The following is a 27,140-nucleotide window of genomic DNA, read 5'->3' on the forward strand; positions in this document are numbered from 1 at the left end:
CACAGGGTGAAATTTAATTTTGTTGCCACAAACAGCAGCAATTACTAGGTCAAAGGACCTGGGTGAACCTTGTATGACTTCAAACACAATTTTAAGGCATATATAAAGGTCACATATCGCAGTCTAGGCACTATTTTCTTGATTCAAGTACTATCACATTTTGCAACCACAAAAATATAAATTATATTTAGTTTATATATTTAATTATACATTACTATTTTTACACACTCTTGCCGATTTACTCAATATGCTAATTCCTATAAAGCTTCCATTCTACACCATCCACTCAAAGTTATTTCTTTTCTCATCCAATTATTCAGCATCTTTCTGATGTTTACACACAGCTTGTGCATCCAATCTACACTACCACCATCACCTTTTAATGAATATCCAGTTACTTCAGCCATTCTTGAAGTCTTTCATTTTTTATTTAGATCACACATACTTTCTTTTTTGGATATTATGTTTTTAAGAGAAGATTGAGAAGATGCCCCTCCTTCCATTGGCATTGGCAGAAGATGGCAGATACACAACATTACTGCCATCTGTTAAATTAATGGGAGACTAATTTTTTGACTGGATCAACCATGAGAGGTACAATGGTTTCAGCTGTGTTGAGGATAATAAATAAAGATGTCAGAGAATAGTTAGATTTCCTGACTCAACTGTATGCAAACAGTGTGCATCATATCCACATCGCCCGAAACCTATTGAGCTGGGGGACAATTAAATACTCAAGTGCAGGTAGAAACCATAATAAACCATCTCTGTCAGTACAGCAAGATGGGCAGTGGACTAACAAAATTATTCATATTTAACAAAGATTTATTATTTCTTTATAAAGTTTATACAGTGTGGCATGTTGAAAGAAGCATCTTTTAAACACTCCTATAAATGAACATGTATTAAATTTAAACTCTAATATATTTGTACAAATACATCCTGGCTAAGTTAGGCGAACCACTATTTTGGTAAATGAGAGCCAAGTTAAAGGCAATCTCACGAGATAAATCAAGCCTAGGCCCATTAGGTGGTTCCTCCACGGTAGGGCAGTCAAGAGCAAGCTTATAGTAATGGATTGCTTGTGGCAGGAGATTCAGCTGATGAAACGCTCGACCCAAGTTATACATCGACTCTTGACACTCTCCACGCATCTCTACGTAGGTGTTTAAGAATGCACATGCCTGAACAACTAAGGAATGCTTTTTACCACTGAATTTCTGACAAGCCATGTGCGTGAATGTCAAACCTAACATAAGTGGAATGAGTGGATTTAAGGGGTCTTGTTTAAAAGCTTGAGTGTATTCTGCTAAGGAGTATTTGTATGTCCCTGCAACCAAACAGTTGTGGCCATTCAATAATCCTAAAGCAACTAAATCAGGGTGTTTGTGTGTAAGACGCAGCAAAAACCGATTATGTCGAAAGTCGTCAGCTTTAGAAATGATGAGATTGAGCAAGTTCCAGCATCTCGTGTTGTCTGGGTTTTTTATAACTAACTCTCGCATGATGTTATATGCAAAATAGGAACTATCGTTATAAATGCATGCCAGTAGACACATAAAATCTATTTCTCGGGCACGTTCCTTCTCCCTCATGAAATCTTTAGACCCAAGTGCACTGAAGGTCATTCTTTCCAGTTCTTCAAATCTGAAAAGTAATAAAATAAATTTTTAAGGCGAATTTCTACAAAAAATTCCTCATCAGCACAACCTTGTTTACTATTTTCAGTCGGGTGGAGATGAAAACTAAATTGTATACAATTTACACACACACACAAGCTTTTGTTAATTGGAACAAGCGAAGTGAGAAGTTGGTGGAGGCCAAAACTGGCAGTAGTTTCAAATTATTATACAACAAAGAGTATTGTACAGTACTGTACTGGGAAGACACTATTTATCTATGCTCACCATGAGCATAGCCCTCATCCTGTAACTACACTTACATAATTACACATGGTGAGACAAGTACCACCACATAAAATTTAGTAGCTCACAACGGTTAAGTTTAATTAAAAATTACTAACGTAAAAGCACCATTATTGTGCTGACTTAGTGTGTTCTAAAACCTTTTAGTTCACATGAACATTACAAAAAATTACTGTTTAAAGGTCATATGCAATACAAAATTTCCTATAAATTATATTAAATAAATTAATATTAAGTATTTTAACAATGTCAGAATTTTAGTGTTGGCTAATTTTTGTAATTAATAACATATTTTCTACATTGCTTGCCAAGTGATTTGAGCTTGTCATGGCTTTGAGATTATCTTGACTTAAGACCAGCTAATCCATCATGGGTCACTGATATTCTTTCAACAAATGGCAGTTATCTGTTTCCTTAAATCATAATTGACATGCATGATGGTTTTAATTTTTGGTATTTTAAAGGGTAAAGTAACAAAATAAAGCCTGTATTTTGCTCTTTCACAAGATATTACATTACAAATAATTACAGCTATACTGCTTAGTAACACTGAATTGTATCTTGGGTTACTACTTCCCTCTGCAAACTATTTCTGGATGATATGGAACACGCACACAGCCATATTTTCTTAAATTAATGAAGCCCACTACCCAGTCTACAAGAGAGGAGACTATAAATGTTCATGTTTATGATCACGGTGAATGTTTATTGTGTCATATTGATTTACGGATAAACACTCGGACCGTGTATGCCGTACATATTTTAATACTGACATCACATTGCCATTTAAGATTGAATCTATTACCATATCAGGAAAACTTAAATAGTGTACTCCTTTCCAGAGGAGCATTAATGCATTTTTACTGCAGTATGTATGATTAATGTAATTTTTTTAATTAAAGCAAATGATGATGTAGCTATGTAGCGAATCTGAAAAAAATACGAAATATTGTACTGTAATGTCATTTTTTTGTAACAAAAGACCTTTAAAAAAAAGGCCATGCAGAGAAACAGTGTGCATGCATTTCATCCTACCTGCCCTTGTCATGAAGAATGTTGCATACTGTGGTAAAGATATCCCACTGATCTTCTAGCGGAACATCAGGTCCAGTAAATGCTGGCCCATTGTCTTCAAGATTCTCGTTCTTTGACCGACGAAGTTCCCGAATAGCTTCATACTTATTACTTAATTTCTTGTTGCTAAGCATGGCTTCTGCTTCATCCCGATTCCTGAGGGAAACAGATATATATTTGCATAAGACTAACAACTGGAATTCATTACTTCACAGAAAATCTAGGCTATAGCAATTCTGGGAATAATTGCAATATTACATAGCTCAGCAACAAAATGATACTGGTACTAAAAGTACAATATTAGCCTAATATGCTTGTATTTCCATACTTTCTATCAGATATAGTAAAGTATTCTATAACAAAAAATTGTGTTTGATAAAGCAAAGACTGTAAAACCAGTCTGTGTACACTCTTACCGGATATGAATGAAATGTCTGCGGAAAAGCAGTTTTGCAGCATTGATGAAATCATCAACAAGATTTTGGTCTAGGAGAATTTTGCACCGCTGATACAGAAGCTGGGAGTCAAGAGGTTCAGAGTCACTCTCTTGGTTGAGGATGAGCAGAGCTTCATCCAGGCGACCAAGAGATTGCAAAATTGATGAAAGAGTCAATCTGGCTTCAGCATGCTGTGGTGCTAATTTGACAACCTGATGATAGAAATAAAACGAGCCAATTACATTCTAAACCACTTCATACACTACTCTAGGCTACTTCAGTCAAAAACACACATTTCAAAAGACTCTCACCTGCAATCTATCATCTGTTTTGGCATTCATATTTCTCGTGCTTTGTATAGATATGAAGATACAATACATATACAAAATAAAAGAAATACACAGCTTATTACTACAAAAATATCACAGTTTAATAATTTCATTAAAAATACATTAAATTGGTACCAGGGCCAGCTATCACAAGGAGTTGACCTCACCACCATGTGTCCGTTACATGCCACATGCGGTTGCAGCTGTTGTATGCTTGAGGTTCTGTTTGTCTCTACTGAAAAGCGAGTCATGGTATACAATTTTTAGCTTATTATATTGCTGTTTTATTGATCTTGTGCGAGGCAGACACACACATGTAGCTCCAGCTGAGGTTCACTGTCAGCACTTGAACAAGTGCTCAATCAAATCCTGAGATTGCGGAGTTGTTTACTCAGCTTCCAGTGCGCGAGCAACTGAGGACGCTTTCCTACGTGTCACTTACCCTAAGACAGTGACAGTGATTTATCAAGTGATACAGCACATCTCATATATGCATGCACATGTTCTTGAATACTTGCTTAAAACCCCTAGTGTTCACCAAATGAGCCTGACACAACACTGAAAACTGTCTATTTGAAGTGTTAAGCATAGGAAACATTTTGCATGAACAGTTTGAAGTACTGCAAACTCCATTCTTTATAAGTTGGATCCATAAGTCCTTCTAACATTAGCTTTTCATTGACAATTCATTAGTCATAAATATCCCCTTCAATATATACATAATTCTAGTACTGCATATAAATAAACTTATGTTTACAAATACTTCAAAACCTTACATAATCCTTTCTCTTTTGCACATATTACAGTCCTCTACTAATGGAATAATGTAGCCCGTCAAAAATAAATTATTGATGCTGATCGAGATCCCTTTCTTAGGTTGATTGCAATCGGCAACCTGTTGATGATTCCAAGGATCAACATCCCTTTAGCCCGGTCTCTGACCAAGCCTCCAGGTTGGTTGTCTTGTCAATCAGACTGTTCTAAGGGGTTGTTCATCTGTTCATCTTCAATGCATGTACCTTTACCTGAATACAAAATCTAATCTAATATTTAAACAGTCTTCTTTGATCAAACTCTCAAATCAATCATTAAAAGGGTACCTGGGAGTTAGGCAAGTGTTGCAAGTTATATCCTAGGAAAATTAAATAATTGGCCCCAGGGAGACCTCAATGAGCCTATCAGGCTTGCCCAGTAATGGAAAATTACATGGCTTAAAAAATACCCCCAAAAGCAAAAGTCAATCCCATACATTGCAAATGCCAAAAAACCTGCTGTTCAAGGTCCAATACATAATGAATAATTGCTTCAGTATATTTTACTTTATACATTACTTTATTCAATAATTTTTATAAGTGCACTATAGTCTGTTTTCAAAGCATAACTTAATATTATTAATTAGTATACTAACTCGAAAACTTGATTCTCGCTATTAGATTTCTAAAGAATATCTCCCCCAAATATAGATAAAAGAGGCACTACCAAAAATTTAACCATCCAATAATTGAGAAGAATTATTGCAATAATAAACAAGGTGATCAATGAGCATTATTAATAAATCTACTACTGTTATTCAGTTTCTTTCTATTGATGTTAACAGTCTTAAGGTTACTGGTTTCCAAGAACAGATCCATTCACATTCATATTTTAATTCATTAAAGGGATTACCACAGATGGTAAGAAACAAATTTGTATTTACAGTATTCATAGTTTATGATTGTAAATATGTTGGATGATAACTGCACTCTTCTCATCAAAAAACCACTAGTGACTCTTAACAACAAAACCTGACCTTCACTAAGGCACAAATGCAGTCAAAACTTTCTTCTGTGTTTTTTTTCCTAACAACATTCTTCTTCTTTTCTTGCAAGACGAGTTATTTCATGCATTCATTAGCAATTACTGTAATTCAAACTTACTTGACAATATGCCTGAGCTGCATCCTCCATTTGATCGACAGCTGCCAAACACTCTCCATATTGGAGCCACACAGCAGCTACATTGTAATGGTTTGAGTCGATCAGTGGACGTAACAGGGGTAGTGCTGCTTCGTGATTGTCCGCGCTCATATAGGCTTCTGCTATGTCTAAGTACAAGTCCCCAAACTCTTCCTCAGATTCACTGACAAAAACAAAACAAAGGCCTGTTTAACACTATTTTTGAGCAAAAATCTATAATAATTACAGAAATACAGTAGTTAAAAACAAAATAAAACAATATAACAATTTCATAATGAATATTTAAAATATTAAGTATTATTTGCTTAGATTTTTATTTAAATATTATTTGAAGGTTTGAATGTACTGGCTAAGTACCAGCCATGGCAATCTTTAACCCTATACTGGAATAGTACATGTCAATATGTGATATTTTATCATATCTTTGAGGTCTAGGGAATCTATGCACACATGGCTTGCCACCACTTGATGAACTACAGACACAGTGGCATCTGGAATGCAAGATGTAGAATATGAGCAATTGTTGTGAGATGGACCCCATCTCACAACAGGAGTGATAAATCTCATGAGATTGTTTACCACGAGGATTGGATTCAGAGGAACGTATCAAGCACTTAACCATCTGACTCCTTCACATGCACAACCAAAGTACTGTATCACACTCAAACTGAGTAGGGAAGTACAGTAGCTTCACAACCTGGATACAGGCTATAGAGAGCATGAAGTGTTCATGTAAGTCAAAGTGGAATCAATGGAAACCACATCATTTTATCTGTCAATGCTTTCAATCAAACTTAACTCTCCAACAAAGAAGAGGAAATACCAGCTGTAGAGCTGAGACAAGAAGCACCTTTCAACCCCTGACCAGTGTCGAGCCGATTCCTTACCCTAAACCATATGGAAGGACACAAGTATCAAGACTACCCCATGTCTAGTGGTGTGCTCCACTGGAACCACTAACCATTAAGTACTGATATTAATATGAAACGTAACATGGTGCATCAGTTTGGATTGGCGGTGCTTGTAAATAACTTGGTGACACAATACTTGGTTTGTGTGGCCAAATACTGCTACCAGGGGCAATACTGGTATCCAGCCATATCATTACCCATAATGCACATGTCCGGGTGTCTATTCCTGTGTTATTATATAGTTTATGTATCTTACATACATCTGAAAATAAGAGAGAACTAATCGAAGAAAATAAAATCCCAAACATTCTTACCACTTGAAAAAAAGCATGCAGAGCTGTGGAAAACGGCATGTTCACATTTTTGCTACATTTATTTATTTATATATACAGTATGCCCTTTATGCTTCAAAATGATCCTGGTAGTTTTGTAGTTTCATTCATTCCAATGGTACAGGCACTAAAGCTTTTTTGGGCTAGTGGCCAAATATCAGTGACTTTACCCTAGCTCAGAAATAGAAAGCCCTGTACTTAAAAATGCAAAATGGGTCTGGAGCCAGTCTGGATTGTCTAGGTTTTATATATATGGAGTCCTTTTTAGTACTTAGTAGACTTAAGAATGGGTTTTGGAAAGAAGGGGAAGGGAACTATAAGGAGAAAGCACCAAACCATTACGTAAGACTAATTAGAACTTGAAAGGATTAGAATAAGGGACGAGGTAGGAGGAACTGTTTATTTTTAATATACCTGTTACCTTAGTTTCTGGAAAGAGTGACCATCAAGAGCCACCATAATATCACCGAAGGATGGAGAGGGTTGGTCACAAAATACAAAAACTAAGGTAACAGTTAAAAAACAAGGGACAAATGCTAATTTATATATAGATCTGCATCTCCCATTACTTTTAGAAGATTCATTATAAATTGAAGATGTGATTTTCACAAAATGTAATGTAAACAATTTTCAGATTGTAAGCAAAATATATGCTTAGATTTAGATTTCATCAAATATAGTATTAAATATTGTACTTACTTCATCAGCAACTCCACTAGAGGGTCAGCAAGTTCAAAGGCCTTAACATGGATAAGAGCGACAGTCAGCTTAGTTCGGAGATCAATCGGCAGGTCAAGAGGAACAAAACATTCAGTAGCGACTGATAGCTGGTCTTCTAACTCTCGTTCTTGCAATTCTTCTTCATCGATATCCTGTCAAATTATAAATTCATATGAGAAAATCTCCAAAATCTTTGTGGACCTGCAGACCTCTTATTGTCCACACAGGTACTGTGTGGACAATACTTCCACACAGTATTCCCTTCCTTTTACTCCTGTAAAAGGAAGGAAAGGGAACAATCAGAGAGAAAGTGCCAAGCCAATAGACTATATAGCACTGGGAATGGATCAGGATAAGGACTTGGGATGGGATGGGGAAAAGGAATGGTGTCCAACCACTTGGACAGCCGGGAATTGAACGCCAGCCTGGATGAAGCGAGACTGTTGCTCTACTGTCCAGCCCAAGTGGTTGGGTCCGTAAAAAGGAAGCAACAATTCTTTTCTTGGGCATCACCTTTAGGTAGCACCGAATTGGTTATTTTCCACATTTGTTATGCTATACCTCCTCATTATTTCTATACATTTCCCACATGCTTAAAGTACACTGCAGTTCTTCCACAGTTTATGAGATTCAACACTAATTGTATGTAACTTTTTTTTAAATACTTATTTATCATTATCCTAAATTTTCAGCATGATTTATAATGAAACAAATATGAAGTTACATCAACAACAGTTGATTCTCAGCATAAACATGATAGGAATATTGATGAACTGAATCTATGAAAGGTAAATACCCCGATCTTTAATCAGGTTCACGAAGTTAATGTTTGACTATTCAGGACGTTAATTTCAGTGCCAATCTAAGTCATTGGTACCGAGAATATCAAACTACTTGTACAATAAAACTAAGTATGAAAATCAGCCTCAGATCACACATTTTGCTTCATTATTTTTAGTGTCTCTTTTCTTTTGAAAGGAGGGGAAAGGGTGATAGTTTCCTTATTTTTAATAGTGTGCATCTCTATGAAGAAAGAGGTACGTTCTTTTTGTGCACACTGTCCCTTGAAAAATATATTTCATAGAAGAAAAAACTGCTTTTGCAGACCTTTTTAAAAGTAGAAGATATGGATCAAGGCTAAAAATATTACAAATCTATTAAATATCATAAATACAAGAAAACAGATTATTAAGGAATTTTATGTAGTTTAAGCATACAAATATTTATTCTGCTCTATTGTTTCCTACATGGATTTGTACTAGTAGTTGTACTGTAGTAGTAGTAGTAGGCATCCATCAGTCTCAGGAGACTATGGAGTTACATTCTGGTTGACGGTCTGGAATGGTTTCTCCAGGGCGCAAAGCCAAGGTAGGGTGACACAGGGGAAGAAGCTGTCACCCATGCAACAGGCCCCTCTCCTTTTCCACGAGGGAAGAGGGGGTAACCTTTAAATTATAAATTACACCTTGTTACCTTATGTAACAGACGTACGCCCCCATGAAGAACGAGAATTTGTACACAGCGGAGATATTCTTGTTGATGCATCAAGACTTCCAGCATAAGGTTGACGTCCTCGGGGGTGACATACGACGGGTACTTTGTGAAAGCCGTTTCCATTGCATCTCGAGCTAGGTGGACATCCTTGTTCTCGTAATGAATTTTTGCGATCTCTTTGGCCAGCTTGAGACCATCCTGCAATCAAGATACAAGCAGACTAAAATATATCCACAAACCCTTCCATCTTTCGACCACTCATGCTATAATTCTTCCCCCCTTTATTTATTTGATGTCTTCCTAAATTTTCATATTGGCAGGTGCAGTTTAATGCTGAAAAATGTAGGGTTCTGTGTCTAGGTAATAATGATAAGTTTCCAGATCAATGTTCCCAAGTGGTGGGTTGCAAGGTTCTTTGAGACACAGATTTAGAAAATAAGGATGTTCCCCACCAATAAAAGGTTGGCAACTACTGAGCTAAATAATGTTAAAATTGCAAAATTTAATGGCACTTGATTATGAAAAAGATCCTGGGAATCAGGTTAATAAGGGATCTAAAGCAAAACAAACAATGCATATATGTATGAAACATGAAACAAAGCAAACATGATACAGGAATGTATTTCTAGAAGCTTCAGCAATAAAGCATCTAATGTTATTCTTCAGCTTTATCTTTCTCTTGTTAGACCCCATTTACATTATGCAGTTTAGTTTTGGTCACCATACTATAGGTTGGACTTCAACAGGTCCAACAGAATGACAAAGTTAATCCTAGGAAATAGAAACCTCACATATCAAGATAAATTAAGAAAGCTTAATTTACATTCTCTAGAAAGGGCCAAAAAGCAAGGGGTGTTGTGATTGAAGTGTACCAATGGATGAAACAGTATAAAAAAAATGAATATAAATAAAAATGTTAAATATATAAACACTAAATAGAACACAAGTTTAAATTCATAAAAGACCATGTTAGTCCTTAAAATGTGGGCCCAATCACCTGGACTGGAAGGTAGAGCGACAGTTTCGCTTCATACAGGTCGGCATTCAATCCCCGACTGTCCAAGAGGTTGGGCAATATTCCTTCTCCCCCCCCCCCCTTTCCCTATCCCATCCCAAATCCTTATCCTGACCCCATTCAAGTGCTATATAGTCTTAATGGCTTGGCACTCTTCCCTGATAATTCCCTCCCTCCCTCCCTTAAAATGCGGTTACTGTATTATCATACATTGATCCTTTGTACTAGAGTTCAACTCAAGTAAATATAAAGTAATGAAGATATCAATGTAATGTGGTTGTCATCATATGTTGACTTTAGTTATTATTTCCTGGTTTTTAAACAAATGATGTAAATATGGGTTGTGATATATTTATGAGGATGCGGTGAAGTTAACCCACACCTGTGAAAAACCATTTTGCTATTGTTTATAGTTGTTTACTGTATGAAGAGGTTATCTTCTTCATATAGTATGAAGAGCTAGATTTTACTCCCCATAGATATTTAAAATGTGAGCACTACCAAGTAATTCAATACTCCATACCACTTTACATGAATTAGCAAGTACGCTGTATAACCTTACTTCTCTGAGTTTCTTTCACTTCCTCTCTGACAAAGTTACTTCATTCTATTCTACATTCTCACTTTCCTTGACCTACCTCTTGCATAAAACTAGCACATTATTAAACTGTTCATCCTTAGAAACGATACCAGTTCTCGCTTCTGTCATTCCCGCTGGTTCTACTAACATTCTAACGCAATGCTTAGAATTGCAATATCTTAATCACAAATGTCTTTCAATTATCCAATATTTTTTCCCCATGAATATTTACTATCATTAATTTTCTCATTTCACTTTTATCACAACTATTACTTACCTTTCCCTGATCAGTTCTCAGGTACTTGAGCATGTGTGAGTAGCCCTTCAAAGCTTTCAGTTTCTCTCCCAGCTGCTCAAGGAGGTCACATCGAGCCCAGTGGTAGTCCAGATTCTGTGGGTTGGCTTTAATAGCTCGGCCCCAACAGAACACTGCTTGCTGGATATCTCCCTAGAAGAAGGATGATTTTGACATTTGAGAGATTAGAATGGCATTATTTCTAATTAAATGAAGGCATAATTGATAAAACATCCGAGCAGATGATCACAGAGCTTGTAAGGACGAGGATGGATGAGATTGCTACTTCACCTGTAATTATCTAAGTAATTACCTAAGTGTAGTTACAGGATGAGAGCTATGCTCGTGGTGTCCCATCTTCCCAGCACTTTTTGTCATATAATGCTTTATACTACTATATGCTGCAATAGCAGTATAAAGTAGTATAAACTATACTTTATACTAAGACCTGTGGCTTAATAGTGTCATTATTATTGAGTAATCTATTTCATTTTGCTTGCAGCATAACTGTGGCAGCAGTATGCTGGCGACTTGATTGTTAGTCTGATTTCATAAAACACATATTCTCAAAACTAATACAGTACATGTATAATATTACTAAATCATACTGATACATTGTCAAATATTTTGCATAAGAAACAAAAACAATAAGGAACATTTATGTACAAGCTAATATTCAATACAAACGGACCAACCTGATGAAGAGACAAGTCGGCTAACTTCTCCCATTCCTCAGCATTTGGGCTAAGAAATGCCGCAATGAGGAGAAACTGCAAGGACTTGTTCACCATCTTCTTCTCTTCATATATCATTCCTAAGGTCTGTCAAATGATAAGACATTTTCAGTCACACTGCTAAAACTGTTATTAAAAAAGTAAGCTATGAATTTATTTATTACAGTATCTGTATAATGTTAGTGGAAAGCAAATATTGTTGTTATTCAACTTCAAAAATATAAGACAAAGTGAACTCCCTAATCAATGTTGATATACAGTACTGTACATTACTGAACATCCTGGATAAAACAGTGTGTGTTGCAAGACTAAAAATTTGATGACAACAAATTATATTACGCACTTATGTACCTATTATAATACAGTACGGTATGTACAATTTTATTTGCACACTGCACAGTATTTGAGGTGATATAGCTAGATTGACAGTGTGAAACTGAAATAATAACCAGCTACAGTATACTGTATTTTACAAGCTTTCTGAAAAGAGGCCCAATGGCTTTCCCAAGCTCAAGGCTGAATCAGTGGTTAAGATTTTCCAAGTACTATACTATGTGTTTTTTAGCCTGATTAAACCTATATTTAAGAAGTTATGTTTGAATATGTTTTGAATAACCTTTGTGGGACCTCCACAGAACAAAGGTCATAATTTAACAAATTAAAAGCAGTCACACCGTCTTCAAAATAGGCTCACTGGCTTTCTATACCCAAAACTGTTTCTTTGGGTAAAGATTTTGTATAAATTGTTGCTGAGCAAACCGGCTCACCCTGGTGCTGACTAAAGGCACGATGCTACTGATCTCTAGTTAGGCTGTCACAATCATAACAGGTAGCTATTCAGACAGTTCATAATGGATCAACCTTGACATTAGGGAACACCCAATCAAATGATGATAGAAAAGTGCATAACATAACCTCAAAAGCCTTTCCAGTGGAAAGTTGGCATCATGGACATGCCAAGCGGTGCTCTAGCTAACTACTGATTCATCCACTAGGACATTAAAATGCTACAAGTTGCAGCACCGACACCACAACAAAGCTTTTTAACCCAAACTACAGTATTCAATTTGCATCCTGACTAACCGTGGCTGCAGGCCATGAAGGCATACGGAGAACAGTACTTCAGTTAAGTAGTGTGTATTATCCATAACCACTTCAGGTTTTGTTTGTGCATTAAGATTATGATAAATTTGTGAACATTTCTCACGTATGTGTTGACAAGCCCTTCGTGTGTCTGGACATTAACTGACAAGTGATCAAAGATATAATTTTTGTGCCTGGTAGGTTTGTGTTTTCTGCAGTGGTGACTCTCCTCTTTAGTTTCCCTTCTGTGACGAACATAAATTCCTCTATAGTCTAGCAATAAGCATAATCGCCAAGGAATTTTATATATTTTAGATTAAAAATAGAAAACAAAAATTAAATATGTTAATCTGTCTTCTTTTTCCTACATACACTGTAACTTATTGTGTTCTCATTTTTTTTTTACATTTCATATTTTTGTTAATCATTATTTTGTAGCCCTAAATAGTGGCCGAGTCTTGAAAATGAACAAGATACAGTATTCCAATTAATGTTATCACTTATTGCTGCAAAAACCATTAAAAAGTTTCTTCTAAACTTCAGTCTGGTGCTGGTGACACATTAGCCCTACAAAGTCAAAGCAATGCAAATTGAAGTGCTTTATTTCTTAGGAAAAACCACTAGTATTGCAAACAAATTGCTCACTTTCTGCACTTTTACTGCCTTACTTCTTGAGATCACTGAACAAACTGTGCATCTTGATCTAAATCAACGATGTATCCTGAGGGCACGTGGCGCTGATTCTGGTGCTCGGCCCCCATGCCCAGCAATTCCTTTTGTATTTTACACTAAGTGCACTGTGCTTCCTTGTTTGTGTTACTTCATTTACTAGCATCATGCTTTGTGTCTTGGCAATAATACTGGTGCTATATAGTAAGGGCAATAATAGTAAGAGCAGTTTGTGTGGTAAAGGCCTCAAGTTCTGTTACTCGAGTTGCTAACTTTTTTCTCCAGATTTAAAAAGTGCTATATTATATAATCCTTCATTTCAAGCAAAATAGCCTTTTTCTTCATCTTTTGAGCAACATTGCTACTATGTGCATTAACTGGCCTCTTAGAGCACACTGTGGACAGTGTGCACTGAGATAAAAAGAAAAAGAATATGAATGAAAAGTTTGTAAATGAGGGAGCTCCCATGATGATGCAGTCTGGCAAGCATAATAAGTGAAGCAACATAAAAGGAGATGGTGTGGTGGACTAGGAAGCTGGGACGAGCTGCCTGAAGTAAACAGTTGGAGGCTGCCATGCATTTCCCCACTGCCTTTACCACCAAACATTATTCAGATTTTTTTTTTTTATGTAACCAAACCACACGTCGGAAAATGGAGAAACAACAGCTTTTAGTCCATCCTGGACTATTATCAAGTCGTGTGAGAGAAGAGGCCAGTACTGGCAAATAAATAAGGCAAGAGAGTGAGGTAAGAATAAGATGAAAGGCAAGAATACGATGATAGGTAAGAATGGGATGAAAGGTAAGAATGGGATGAGGTAAGAATAAGAGTAAGAGGAAGGTAAGAGAAAAGATAAGAAAAAGAAAAGGGGAAAAAAGGGGTAGGCTTAAGTCGCGTCACATTTGTTTAAATGGTTGGGGCATTTAAGTATGTACTGTAAAAGGGAAGAGTCAACAGCAACAAAGCCAGGACTATGGTTCATGTTGAGCATGTTGTGGCAGGATTTTTTTTTAATTCAAGGGCCTCGTTATAGTCAATTCTCTCTTAAGAATGTGTAACAAAGAATACTCACCTGCACTGCAAACTACGAAATGGTGCTAGAATATTTCAAGTAGTCAAATGTACCTGATATGGCTCCGGTGAATGTGAAAACTGTCTTATAACCTCCATGCACATCTTTATGGCTTCGTCGTATTCGCAGCGGGCGTACCGCAGGTTGGCTTCACCCATGAGGCCCTGCAAAGCGGCTGGCAAACGTCGTCGTCTCCGTTTTTCTTTACCGCCTTTACGCTTCAACTGGTATCTGAAAGTAATTACAGTACCCAATATATTTTGTTATCACAATATTGTCTGGCTCAAGATGATATTAAATGCTTAAAAAAACATACACCAGATAACAAGTACTTTTGCAGAATTAGTCCATTCTACAAACATCATATTATTCTTTTGAAATCTTAATTATTTTGACATTCTCCTCTTGAAAAACATATGCATTACAGCAAGTATTCTCAACATGAGCAATATCATCTTCTATGGCTGAGAGTTGAGTTGAGGGGGAATGGCCGATATATTACAGTACTGTTTTGTCAAACACGGTCCGAACACAAATAGGGAGCCGGTCGGCCGAGAGGACAGCATGCTGGACTTGTGATCCTGTGGTCCCGGGTTTGATCCCGGGCGCCGGCGAGAAACAATGGGCAGAGTTTTTTTCACCCTATGCCCCTGTTACCTAGCAGTAAAATAGGTACCTGGGTGTTAGTCAGCTGTCACGGGCTGCTTCCTAGGGGTGGAGGCCTGGTCGAGGACCAGGTCGCAGGGACACTAAAGCCCCGAAATCATCTCAAGATAACCTCAAGATAACACACTTGAATTCTTAAAAAATAATTCTTTCTAAATTAAAATATACAGATTTGGATTTTATTCTACTTATTTATTGCAAATTCATGTACCGTGTTCAGTTTGACATAAACATGTTTTAAACATATTGCGGTCTGTACATGACGCCTAATGTCTGGTAGACGTCAGGACTTGTGTCTGGCAGTTTCTGCCAGACATAAGTCATGCCTGCCAATGGCAAGCAGTTGCCCTTTGCCATGTGTGTGTACTAACCTAGTTGTGCTTGTGGGAGTTGAGCTCTGGCTCTTAGGTTCCGCCTCTCAACTGTCAATCGAATGGTGTACAGAGTCCTGAGCCTACTGGGCTCTATCATATCTATATTTGAAACTGTGTTTGGAGTCAGCCTCCACCACATCACTGCCTAATGCATTCCATCTGTTAACTACTCTTGACACTAAAAAAGTTCTTTCTAACATCCAAGTGGCTCATTTCAGTACTCAGTTTCCACCTGTGTCCCCTTGTTTGCGTACCACCCGCGCTCGCATGCGTGCATGTGCGTGTGCGTGTGTGTGTGTGTGTGTATTCACCTAGTTGTGTTTGCGGGGGTTGAGCTTTGCTCTTTCGGCCCGCCTCTCAACTGTCAATCAACTGTTTACTAACTATTTTTTTTTCCACACCACACACACACACCCCAGGAAGCAGCCCGTGACAGCTGACTAACTCCCAGGTACCTATTTACTGCTAGGTAACAGGGGCATTCAGGGTGAAAGAATTTTTGCTCATTTGTTTCTGCCAGGTGCGGGAATCGAACCCACGCCACAGAATTACGAGTCCTGCGCGCTATCCACCAGGCTACCAGGCCCCCCTCTATCAGGCTACCAGGCCGCTGGTAGTATATATAGTATACAGGCCGCTGACTCTAGTATACAGGCTGCTGACTCTAGTATACAGGCTGCTGACTCTAGTATACAGGCTGCTGACTCTAGTATACAGGCTGCTGACTCTAGTATACAGGCTGCTGACTCTAGTATACAGGCTGCTGACTTTAGTATACAGGCCGTTGACTCTATTATATAGACCACTGGCTCTAGTATACAGTTTGGTGACTAATATACAAACCGTTGTCTCTAGTATACAGGCTGCTGACTGTAGTATACAGACCGCTGACTCTACTATACAGGCCGTTGTCTCTAGTATACAGGCAGTTCTCTCTATCAGGATCAGGCTACCAGGTGTGTGTGTGTGTGTGTGTGTGTGTGTGTGTGTGTGTGTGTGTGTGTGTGTGTGTGTGTAATTACAGTACCTAAGTGTAGTTACATGATGAGAGCTACGCTCGTGGTGTCCCGTCTTCCCAGTATTCTTTGTCGTATAACACTTTGAAACTACTGACGGTTTTGGCCTCCACCACCTTCTCACTAAGCTTGTTCCAGCCGTCTACCACTCTGTTTGCAAAAGAAAACTTTTGCAAACAAAAGAAAAGTTTTATATAATATACAAATACTGTATTATACCTACTATGATAACAACTGTAATATGCTCCTCTGAATATTTTAGGAATAAAGTAAATTTATTATTACACTCGGATAAATACGCAAACAGTAGATACAGGTCACCAAACTTCTTTATCACATTCATATACTGGGTACCATCAAAAATAATATTACCGCTGTTGTTCATTAAGCTCCTTTTCAAACTCGGCTGCATGATCCTCTTTCACCTCAAAAGTGCCTTCGGGAGCTGGTGGAATGTCCTCTACATCACTGTCTGCATCAGCATCTTCTCCCCACAGAGCTGCCACCTGCAACATATGACTATGTGAAGTAGGCATATAGCAAAAAATAAGTAGGGCTTGACCAAATTTGATATTAAGAAATAAAAAATGACCATGATACACAATTAATAACAGAAACTGATTTGCTAATACACAAATTTTTTTTTATTTTGCCCTGGATGGAAAAAGCCAGCATTGAATGTAACAAAATTCCTCTTTCTGGGTGAGCCTCCTGGTGGCTCTTTGCAGCTACCTGACCGAGATGTCTCCCAACAACTAGGTAACAATAGCTATGGTTTCCTGTTTGGCATACCGGGTATGAACACTAGAACCCGGCACTACAACCAGAGCTTTCATATATTATAACACTTTAAGATTTAAATTATTTTCATTACTCTCTGTGTGAAGTTAAATCAAGCTAAATGAAGAAAGAAGGTGCAAAATCAAAAAAGTTGTTTAACAGAGAAAACTTAAATTTATGGTAACTATCAATACAAATATGCATAAGAAACCAGTTTTACAAATGCTACCTGTAATGAATATGCAAATTTAAGTACATTTCTATTTTAATATTAGCAATCTCAATAACAATTCTTAACAATCAATAATAATTCTTCAAAAATTTATTTAAAGAATTTGCTCAAGACTTAATTCCATTGCCTACCATAACAAGAAAGTGTTACGATTATCTTTTCTCTAACATCTAAACTGTTATACAGGTATTTCTTTAATTAATTCAAGTACACATGTTATTTTACAGTACCTCTGAGAAGGACATTCCATCTGTCATAAGACGATTTATGAGTTCGTCCTGGCTTTTCCTGTCCACGGGCTCTGTAATGGGTTCCTCGTCATCTTCCGTTTCTTCTCCTGTTGCTTCTGCTACTGTCATATGCAAATAGTTCTCCATACTAACATCCACTGCTTCAATTGTTGGAATTGTCTGCAAAACCAAACAAAACTATTGACATTTACCTGAATTCACCTGAGGGCCACTAATACTAGTGACCTCGACGAGAACAGGAAACTGGTGACTTGTCAAAGGCCCTACCCCCCCTCATTTGCCTGAATGATCTTTTCTATCTGTATTTTAAAACCAGCAGAGTTTTGGCTTTTTTTGGGGTTTGGTGGGAAGGCGGTTCTTCGGGTTTACAACCCTATGGGTGAAAAAGCAGCTCCTCTTTTCTGTCATACATTGTGGCTTGTTGAGCCTGAACCCGTTGCTTCTCATTCGTGTTACATCTGACCTTTTGAAGAAAGTGTCCAGATTGACCGTCCAAATTGTTTAGCATTTTGAAGGTTTGTATTAGATCTCCCCTGTCATGCCTTGTCTGCAGCGTTGTTAGCCCAGTGGCCCTCAACCATCATATAGAACAGTATCTGCTCTAATAATTTTATTATATGTCACTTTCAGAACTCCTATTTGCACTGTGGAAATTAATACAAAACAATTAAGTGAATTTAAATCCATGAAAAATCCATTGTTTCTGGGAAAGCCCCCAGTGCCTCCCTGAAGTTATCTCGTTGAGTTTGCTCCATGCAAATGGGTCACATCAGATGCAAGAGTTCTCGTTGGCCTACTGAAGACCAGAAACAAAATCTGACTCCCTTAAAAGAGGCATAGAGAGCAAGTGACAATTCACCACCACACCAGGAAGGAATCCAGAAAGTCAGCTATGCTTTACAGACAACTAGAAGGTTAACAAAGCTCCAAGCCTCGAAACCATCAAAGTCCACAAACAATTCACATGGAACAAGAAAAACATTCAAAATTAGAGTGAAACTCACAGTACAGAATGCCAACACCTTGAACTTATTCATACGGAGACCATTTGCTTTGCATTATGTTCTAGATTTCAGTTTTTGTTTCACATGCATGTTTTTTATCCAGCTTGTAGGGTGGGTTTGGCTTTGCTTTGCTTCAGCTGCATGTGCTTTGGTTCCCTTCCCAGGGTGCCCACTAGCACTGCCCCTGCACTGGTCAAGGCTTTCGGGTCGAGTAACCTTCCCGCCACTGTATTCTGGTCACCTAGCCTCAGGAATGGTCAAATTGACCTTGTCCCTTTGGTGGGTATTCTGGTTGTTCCCACTCCTGAAGAGGGACTCAGCAGACCTACAATAATGATCAAGGGTCACAGGCCTAACAATACTGCAAACCAGACATGTCAGGGCTGATCTTATCGAGACTTTTAAAATACCAAACAATTTGGAGAATATTCATCCAGACCACTTCTTTCAAACAAACATGAAGCAATGGTTTCAAGCTCAATAAGCCACAATGCAGTATGGAAAACAAAAGATGCTTATTCACCCATAGTTATAAACACCTACCCACCAAAGGCATAAATGCCAAACAGAACTGAAAATTAAAATCCAGTTCAATAAAATCATCAGAAGAAATGAGGGAACCACTTACAAGCTACTGGCTTCCTGTCCTCATTGAGGTCACTGGAGAGAGTGACCCGCAGGTAAATTGAAGTAAATATTTATGCTTATTAAAGTAAATACATATATTTTTATCATGTGTGTTAAAATACAGAATACAAAAATAAGTCCAGCATTAAACTCCTGTATTGGGGAAAAATCCTGGATTTCTTCAAAGCACATTTATTTGGTGATAGACCGAGAACTACTTTTTAATAAAAGCTATTGTTACTGACAATAGTAAAGGGCAAAGTCAAAGTCTAATAATATTTTGGTGAATTTAATTTGCAAATTGATGAGTAGTTTTGGCAATAAATATGTCTTCTAGAAATCCACTCAAAGAAGCCATTCACATCTCATGTACATATAGTGGTGGTCAGAAAATACAAATTCCGACAGACACGGAAGAAAAAATGTTACCAATATATACATACATGTGGCAGCCCCAAGACTTCTCTTTCCTCTGAGATGGCTGATGAGTAAACACTTGGAGACTCTCTTGCAAAGTCGTTATGCTCTAGAATTTCTGACATCTCGGCATTAAGGGGCTCCATCTGCAAAATATAACAATTAATTATACTGTATTACACCATATTAAAAGGCATTACCATTTTGCTTTTTTTTAATCGCAATAACTTATTTTTAAATATTTTCGTTTTAAAGGTATGAAATATGAGCACAGATGATATAATATCATCTGTGTTCATATTTCACATTGTCAGAGAAGCAGCAGCTTAGAAGAAGAAGTACTTAGATTACTGAGCTCCCCTTAACTACTGCCCTTCCCTGAGATGCAACTCACAGCAGTCGACTAATTCCCGGTACATATTTACTGATAGGTGAACAGAGGCATCAGGTGAAAGGAAATGTGCCCAGCCATTTATCTTACCCTGGGACTGAACCCAGGATCCTTCATCGAGATTCACGGACACAGACCACTGTACTGTACTGTTGGTATACTGTAAAACAGCATTCAAAATGCCATGCAAATAGGTAAGGATCGTAAATAATTTCCCCTTCCACCACCCCGAGGCGAAGGACATAATTTTTGTCATATTACAAGATGCGTCAAAGGTATAACTTGAGCTTGAAGTCAATAACTTGAACACACTCCACTTGAGGTGGAGTGTGTCCATTCAGTGTTTATAAACCTTGAAGGTGAGAGAATAGTTAATCAGTGAGAGATTCATGCATAGTATTTGGTGGACTTATAAACACTTTCAAGATGGTATACCTGTATTTAATTTTCTTTCTTAAATTAAATTTATACAATTTTTTTTTAAAGTGCCTTTTCTTCACAATTTACAGAAAATAAATTTTTGGATCGAGTGTTAACTGATTTCCTGATAAATTTTGCTCTTTGAGGAAAGTTTGATCCAATACTGTACTAAAGACACAGGGCCATTGAGAGATGAGTTTACTTATTGTAAAGTTAATCTGAAATAAAAACTGAATTCTGCATATGCTGCCAATGACTTTTGTGGGACTAACTTCTGCAGTAGCAGACTGAATTTCCCCCCATAAGCGAGGTAGTAATTACTAGTTCAATAGTCCCACTGCATTGACTCCTGAGAGGGCCTGATTATTTGATGAGGCTAGAGAGAGCCTTGTAATCTTTAACATGGTGATTCATCATGATGTAGATTCAGAATTGATTAAAGCTGGTTTACTTCCCTTGTCAGTGCATTAGTATGACTTCTATTGTGATACTAGATACACAGAAACATGTATAATTGGCAAAAATAATAATCAAGAACATTTGGCAATAAATAGTAAAAAAAATGGCAATTGTTTGGAAATCCAGTTTATTCTGGAATTGGGATTGGATCCAAACCAATACTGTATAATCTATATTTTGGAAGGTCTATTGTCCATTACATTTCATTTTGGTAAATAATTTCTCCTAACACCCTAACTGTTTCTTAAGTAACTCACAATCATACAGCTTTGTGACCACTTCAGACTTACAGATAGAAGATCAGTATATTCATTCTGCTGCCCATCTTCTTCTTCATTGTCATCTTCGTCAGCCGGTTCAGCTTCGATCATCTCTACTTCTACGTGATCTGTTGTCCCTATTTCTGACATCTTCAAGGTAGAATCCATCTGAAAATTATGTCTTGGTGTGTACTTTGAAATTGGTAATATGCATAGAATTTATCCTCTACTGTATATATCATTCATATATGAATTATAAAGTATATTATGGAACATACAGATTCTTCCCAAGTATTTCAAGCATCGGCAATGAAACTGTCCATTATTTCCTCATGATCATTCTCCTCACTTTCCTGTCTGTTCTGTAACACTTGAGCTATATACATGTAATAAAAGTGACTCATGTAAAATAATTCAATTCACTGTGTCGGAGGACATGCAGTAAGGCTATACATACATTAAAAGATGAGACTAACCAAATTATAATGGATGATAAAAGGGCAGCAAACACACTAAATGAATATTTTACTTCAGTATTCACACTAGAAAGGTTAGACGACATCCCATCACCCACACAAATGTTTGAAGGAGGTAAAGAGAATGAATTTAGGAATACAGTGTATAACCATAACATGCAACATAATCAGGAAGAACAATGACAAACTAAAAGACCCAAAAGCCCCAGGTGTGGATGGAATCCAATCCTAAGCCTTAAAGGAAATGGCAGAAGAACTATGCCTACGACTGAAATTTCTTTCCACAAAATCTCTGGACCAATGAATAGTTCCCCTAGATTGGAAATACTGTATGCAAATGTCACCCCCATTTTCAAAAAAGGCAGAATTACCCATATTCCTATTTAATGGATAATTTGGACATAGAAATTCCTGGTTTTCCACTTTTCACTAAATAAAGTATGTCTGGTTAAGGGGGCTAACCCCACCATTCCTATTAAAATACTATTACCAGTACATATATTTTAGTGTATGTGACAAAATAAATTAAAAAATTTCAAGTATATTTGTGAGCTAATTATTATTTAATTTCAATTAATATAGAGAATATACTCAAATTTTATTTAAAAACAATTTGGGTGTTATATTTCCTAACTTTACAAGAATTTGTGTGTATGTATGTATGATGATTTCCAAGAAATTAATGCTAACTGTAAATTATGGTAAATGATTTACTTGTTGCCATGTACAAGTCTTTTTCAAATTTATCTTCTCATTTAATTCAAGGGATACCCAGCAGTGCCTGATTGAGTCCGTCTCACTGCCCTCCCACCCCCATTCCACTCTTCTTCTTTCCCCCCCTTCCCCTTTTTGCACATTCCCTCTGCATCCCTCCCATTGTCCTCCCCCTCTCTACCTCTTTTCTCATAATAATTAATATTAAGAAACACTGAAACAACTGTATGGATCTCACCATGAAAATCATATGGTGTGTCTATAAATGTTAATATTTCTTAAGAGTATTTAACTTAATAAAAACTGACCCTGACCAGCCTAGATGCCCGTCCCGTACCCCAGGCCATTTACCCGTGCAAAGTTGGCTCAGTCTATTCCGTAGTGTCTGGCCTCCTTTTATCAGAGACAGACAGGCTGGCAGGCAGACAGACAGACATTCTCTTTTATAGACAAACAGGATTTGGGTGCATTTTAAAATGTTTGATTTCATCTTATGGCTCCCAGTCAGAGACAGGAAGCTTACTGAGGTTTCCTCTACGCTAACTACTGACCTTCCCCAGGATGCAACCCACAACAGTTGCCTAACTCCAGGGTGCCTGTTTACCACTAGTCAAACGTTTACCACTAGCCAGGATTTGACCATGTCAAGTCCTGGCTATGAGATCAGTAGAACCATGTGAATGAGAGCAAGTGAATGGTAAACCCAAGAAAAATAGACTTTGTATGGTCTTGCTAGACATGTTCTGTACTTTATATAATATACTGTATTACTAGAGCAGTGCTTTATCATAAGCTAGATGAGCTTTCAACATCCAATAATCGATCATAAAATTGTATAACACTTGTGATAAAATCTAGTGATCAATTTCCATATACTGTAAAGCATTAAGGGAGAAACAATAAGAACTGTATAACAATTCTGCAGTGCAGAGTTCATAGATTTGGAAGTTTTAGATCATGTCTATATATCAGATGTATTTTAGTTTTCACACTTACAACAATTATTGCATAATATCTTTACTAACTTACATCAAGAAGTTCAGAGTAATGCTGACTAGTCTGAACTAGGTTTCCTCGATCATCAGCATCATCATCTCCTTCGGGATCCCCGTCAATCATTTCAACTTCCAGGTGATCTGTCCTCCCTACTTCTGATATTTTTACACTGGAATTCATCTAAAAGGTGTGATAAATAGGAAAAATTAATGTTTAAAATCAATTCCTCTCTGATAATATCAAGCATTACTGTATATAGATACCATATCTAATACAGTATTAGAGAATATATAAGATTTACAATACACAATACACTGTACTTGTATTTCCGGCACAGTATTGAGTGGTCTATACCTTGAGTATACCTTGAGTTGGTTTCAGGGCTTAGCGTCCCCGCGGCCCGGTCATCGCCCAGGCCTCCTCGGTCAGTCAAAGAGTACACACAAGCACGTACTCAGATACAAACAGAGAAATCCACATGAGCAGATACATACGGGAAATACATATGGGTGGATGCATTTTGGTTACTTGGCATTACTTTAGGAATGCACCAAATTGTCACTACAGCAAAATAATGGCAAAGATAATCTGTCTTTTCTATTTACCCCCATCTTTACTACAGAATACATTACAGTATAACTTTCAAACACTTATAAAAAGAAAACATAATAAATAAATAAAAAAAATGCCTATTTAGTGATTGAAGTATTTAATTATAGTTTAGATGCCAGCAGAGGGTTAAAAGAACTTGAAGAAATTATATCTGGTACCCTGTATACACAATTTGTCTTGAAGCTTTCTATACCTGATGTGGGTTCTAGGAGTTCCTACTGGACTTGTGATCCTGTGGTCCCGGGTTCGATCCCGGGCGTCGGCGAGAAACAATGGGCAGAGTTTCTTTCACCCTATGCCCCTGTTACCTAGCAGTAAAATAGGTACCTGGGTGTTAGTCAGCTGTCACGGGCTGCTTCCTGGGGGTGCTCCACTCTAGAGAGCACAAGTGTTTTGAAAAGTATCATCATCGGTATAGCATCTCTAGTGTGAAAAGTTCTTGTTATCCAACCTGTCATTTTTCTTGCAGTTGTGACGGCTACTTTATTGTGTTCTTTAAAGGTAAGGTCTTCCGACATGAGTACACCCAGATCCTTTACATTGCCTATTCGTTCTATGTTATGATTTGCCTGAGTTTTGTACGTGGTTTCCGTGCCTGAGTACTGTATAATCGAGTTTGAGATTTTTTGTTCTGTCATTTATATACAGGATACATAGATTTGCAGAGAATTCTGAGACTAATGTAGTAGAGTATTTGAGTTTATCATTAACAGAGGTTGCTTATGATTACTGCAATTAAAATATTATGATATGCCTTTCATAATAAATTTTCGGCTAACACTTAACAATTGGAGGCAAATTAATTTTAAGACTCAAATTAGTACTGTACTAGATGACAATTTAAATAGATTAAAGTATTTTTCAGCTTGCATTGTTAAAAAAATTTTTTTGTGGTCAAATAGCTGTGATTAATACATCAGGCTGCGAGTAGCCACATCCAACAGCCTGGTTGACCAGATGACCAACTGGAAGGCCAGGTCAAGGACTGGGCCACGGGGCTGTTAATCCACAGAAGCTACACAAGGTAGACACAAGGTAGAATACATTATGCAATAATCTTGTATATTACTGCAGTAATGCAGCACTTTATGGGTCTGTATTAAATGCATATTGCAATACTCAGTTAACCTGTATCTATCATATCCACTATTTTAAGCTAGGTATGGGTTTTATAGACATATATATACAACAATATATTATAGAGGTTGTAAATGCATGTAAAGCATGCATTCGTAATAGGTATGATGTTACGATCTGCTTGCTCCTTTAGGAACATGGTTTTAAACTCCATTGGTGAGACAGGAGTTGGGGACGGGGGCGAGCCATTCGAGGCCCACTCGTAAAATATAAACACAGATTACTATTCTGCATTCTGCATGAAAAGCGATATCCCTGGCTGCCGGCCTCACATTGCTCTAAAGTGGTTTGTTGTTTACTTAGGGAGGGCTGTAAGGGCCTCTCATCCTTCTCTTGTTGCTCTCCTGGAACAGAAAAGTAGCCACGGCAGCAGCAGGCATTTGCATTATGTGCAACTTTTCGTTGAGACTATTATCTACAATAGTTAGATTAAGGCCCTGCCTAAAATGCTATGCATTTTAGTGGCTTTGCAAAAATGTAAGAACAATAATGTTATGTACTCTCACAAACCCAATGTAGCTACTTGTATATAAATAAATCAATAAGTAAATAATCTATTGCAGAACCCAACAAATCCCAGAGAGTAGATTCTATGACTGAAACCGCAGGCAGCATAAACACTAGGCATTCACCTTATCTTGAGGTTATCTTGAGATGATTTCGGGGCTTTAGTGTCCCCGCGGCCCGGTCCTCGACCAGGCCTCCACCCCCAGGAAGCAGCCCGAGACAGCTGACTAACTCCCAGGTACCTATTTACTGCTAGGTAACAGGGGCATTCAGGGTGAAAGAAACTTTGCCCATTTGCTTCTACCTCGTGCGGGAATCGAACCCGCGCCACAGAATTACGAATCCTGCGCGCTATCCACCAGGCTACGAGGCCCCTTAAACCTTAACCCTAGATTGCTAACCAAAAATCTTCACAATGTAAAAAAAAAAAATACACAGGCCTGGTCAGTCAAAAACGCACATTGTCTTATGGGGGCCCTTACCTTGTGATGATTTCGGGGCTCAATGTCCCTGCGGCCCGGTCCCCGACCAGAACCTCCGGCAGTTTAAAATCATGATGTTCACCGTGTGCTAAGGACATACTAGACTCCAGTCCGTCTAATTACTGCAAGCTACCACAAGTTACACAAGCTTCCTGGCAATACGTTAATAATGAATAAATATGATATATTTACTCATTATAATGTTGGTCCTGAATGTACAACACGAAAAAACATACTTTTAATCTGAACAAGTATCTTTTTATAAAGAAATTAGATGAAAATAAAGAGCTGGTGACGCCAAATCAAGTTCGACGATCCAAGCGTCGGTTAGGTTAGGTCAACCTAACCTAACCTAACCTATCATATTTATTCATTACTAACGTATTGTCAGGAAGCTTTGTGAAGCTTGTAGTAGCTTGCCGTAATTAGACGGACCCCTAGAGTCTGCTCTAAGGACCTCTTGATTCCACAGCAAGTGACTAGGACACCCCGTAGCAACCCACTGCTGCCCCCCCCCCCACAGCAACCCACTGGGACCCCAAAGCAACCCACTGGGACCCCAAAGCAACTCACTGGGACCTCAAAGCAACTCGCTGGGACCCCAAAGCAACCCACTGGGATCCCAAAGCAACCCACTGGGACCCCAAAGCAACCCACTGGGACTTAAAGCAACCCATTGAGACCCAAAGCAA

At 37.8% G+C, this 27,140-nt stretch overlaps 1 protein-coding gene across 5 annotated transcripts in view; it reads right to left on the reverse strand.

Moving 5' to 3' along the window:
* Positions 1-811: 811 nt before the first annotated feature.
* LOC123763305 (general transcription factor 3C polypeptide 3) overlaps positions 812-27,140 on the reverse strand; it is a 627,296-nt gene continuing 600,967 nt past the window's right edge. For 4 of the 5 annotated variants that reach the window (XM_069302985.1, XM_045750452.2, XM_045750454.2 and 1 more), the window contains 14 exons: positions 23,744-23,890; positions 21,555-21,692; positions 20,021-20,140; positions 17,926-18,105; positions 17,056-17,189; positions 14,681-14,858; positions 11,763-11,888; positions 11,050-11,220; positions 9,157-9,375; positions 7,663-7,835; positions 5,682-5,883; positions 3,416-3,648; positions 2,961-3,155; positions 812-1,647 (listed from right to left, as the gene is read on the reverse strand). In XM_069302985.1, the coding sequence (XP_069159086.1) occupies positions 912-1,647; positions 2,961-3,155; positions 3,416-3,648; positions 5,682-5,883; positions 7,663-7,835; positions 9,157-9,375; positions 11,050-11,220; positions 11,763-11,888; positions 14,681-14,858; positions 17,056-17,189; positions 17,926-18,105; positions 20,021-20,140; positions 21,555-21,692; positions 23,744-23,890 (2,952 nt within the window). In that variant the 3' untranslated portion in view covers positions 812-911. Of the gene's footprint in view, positions 1,648-2,960; positions 3,156-3,415; positions 3,649-5,681; positions 5,884-7,662; positions 7,836-9,156; positions 9,376-11,049; positions 11,221-11,762; positions 11,889-14,680; positions 14,859-17,055; positions 17,190-17,925; positions 18,106-20,020; positions 20,141-21,554; positions 21,693-23,743; positions 23,891-24,064; positions 24,329-27,140 lie in introns of those variants that run through there. The other variant, XM_045750451.2, reaches the window with a different exon arrangement.

This window comes from Procambarus clarkii, chromosome 49 (assembly GCF_040958095.1).
Source record: "Procambarus clarkii isolate CNS0578487 chromosome 49, FALCON_Pclarkii_2.0, whole genome shotgun sequence".
In the NCBI taxonomy this organism is placed as follows: Eukaryota; Metazoa; Arthropoda; class Malacostraca; order Decapoda; family Cambaridae; genus Procambarus; species Procambarus clarkii.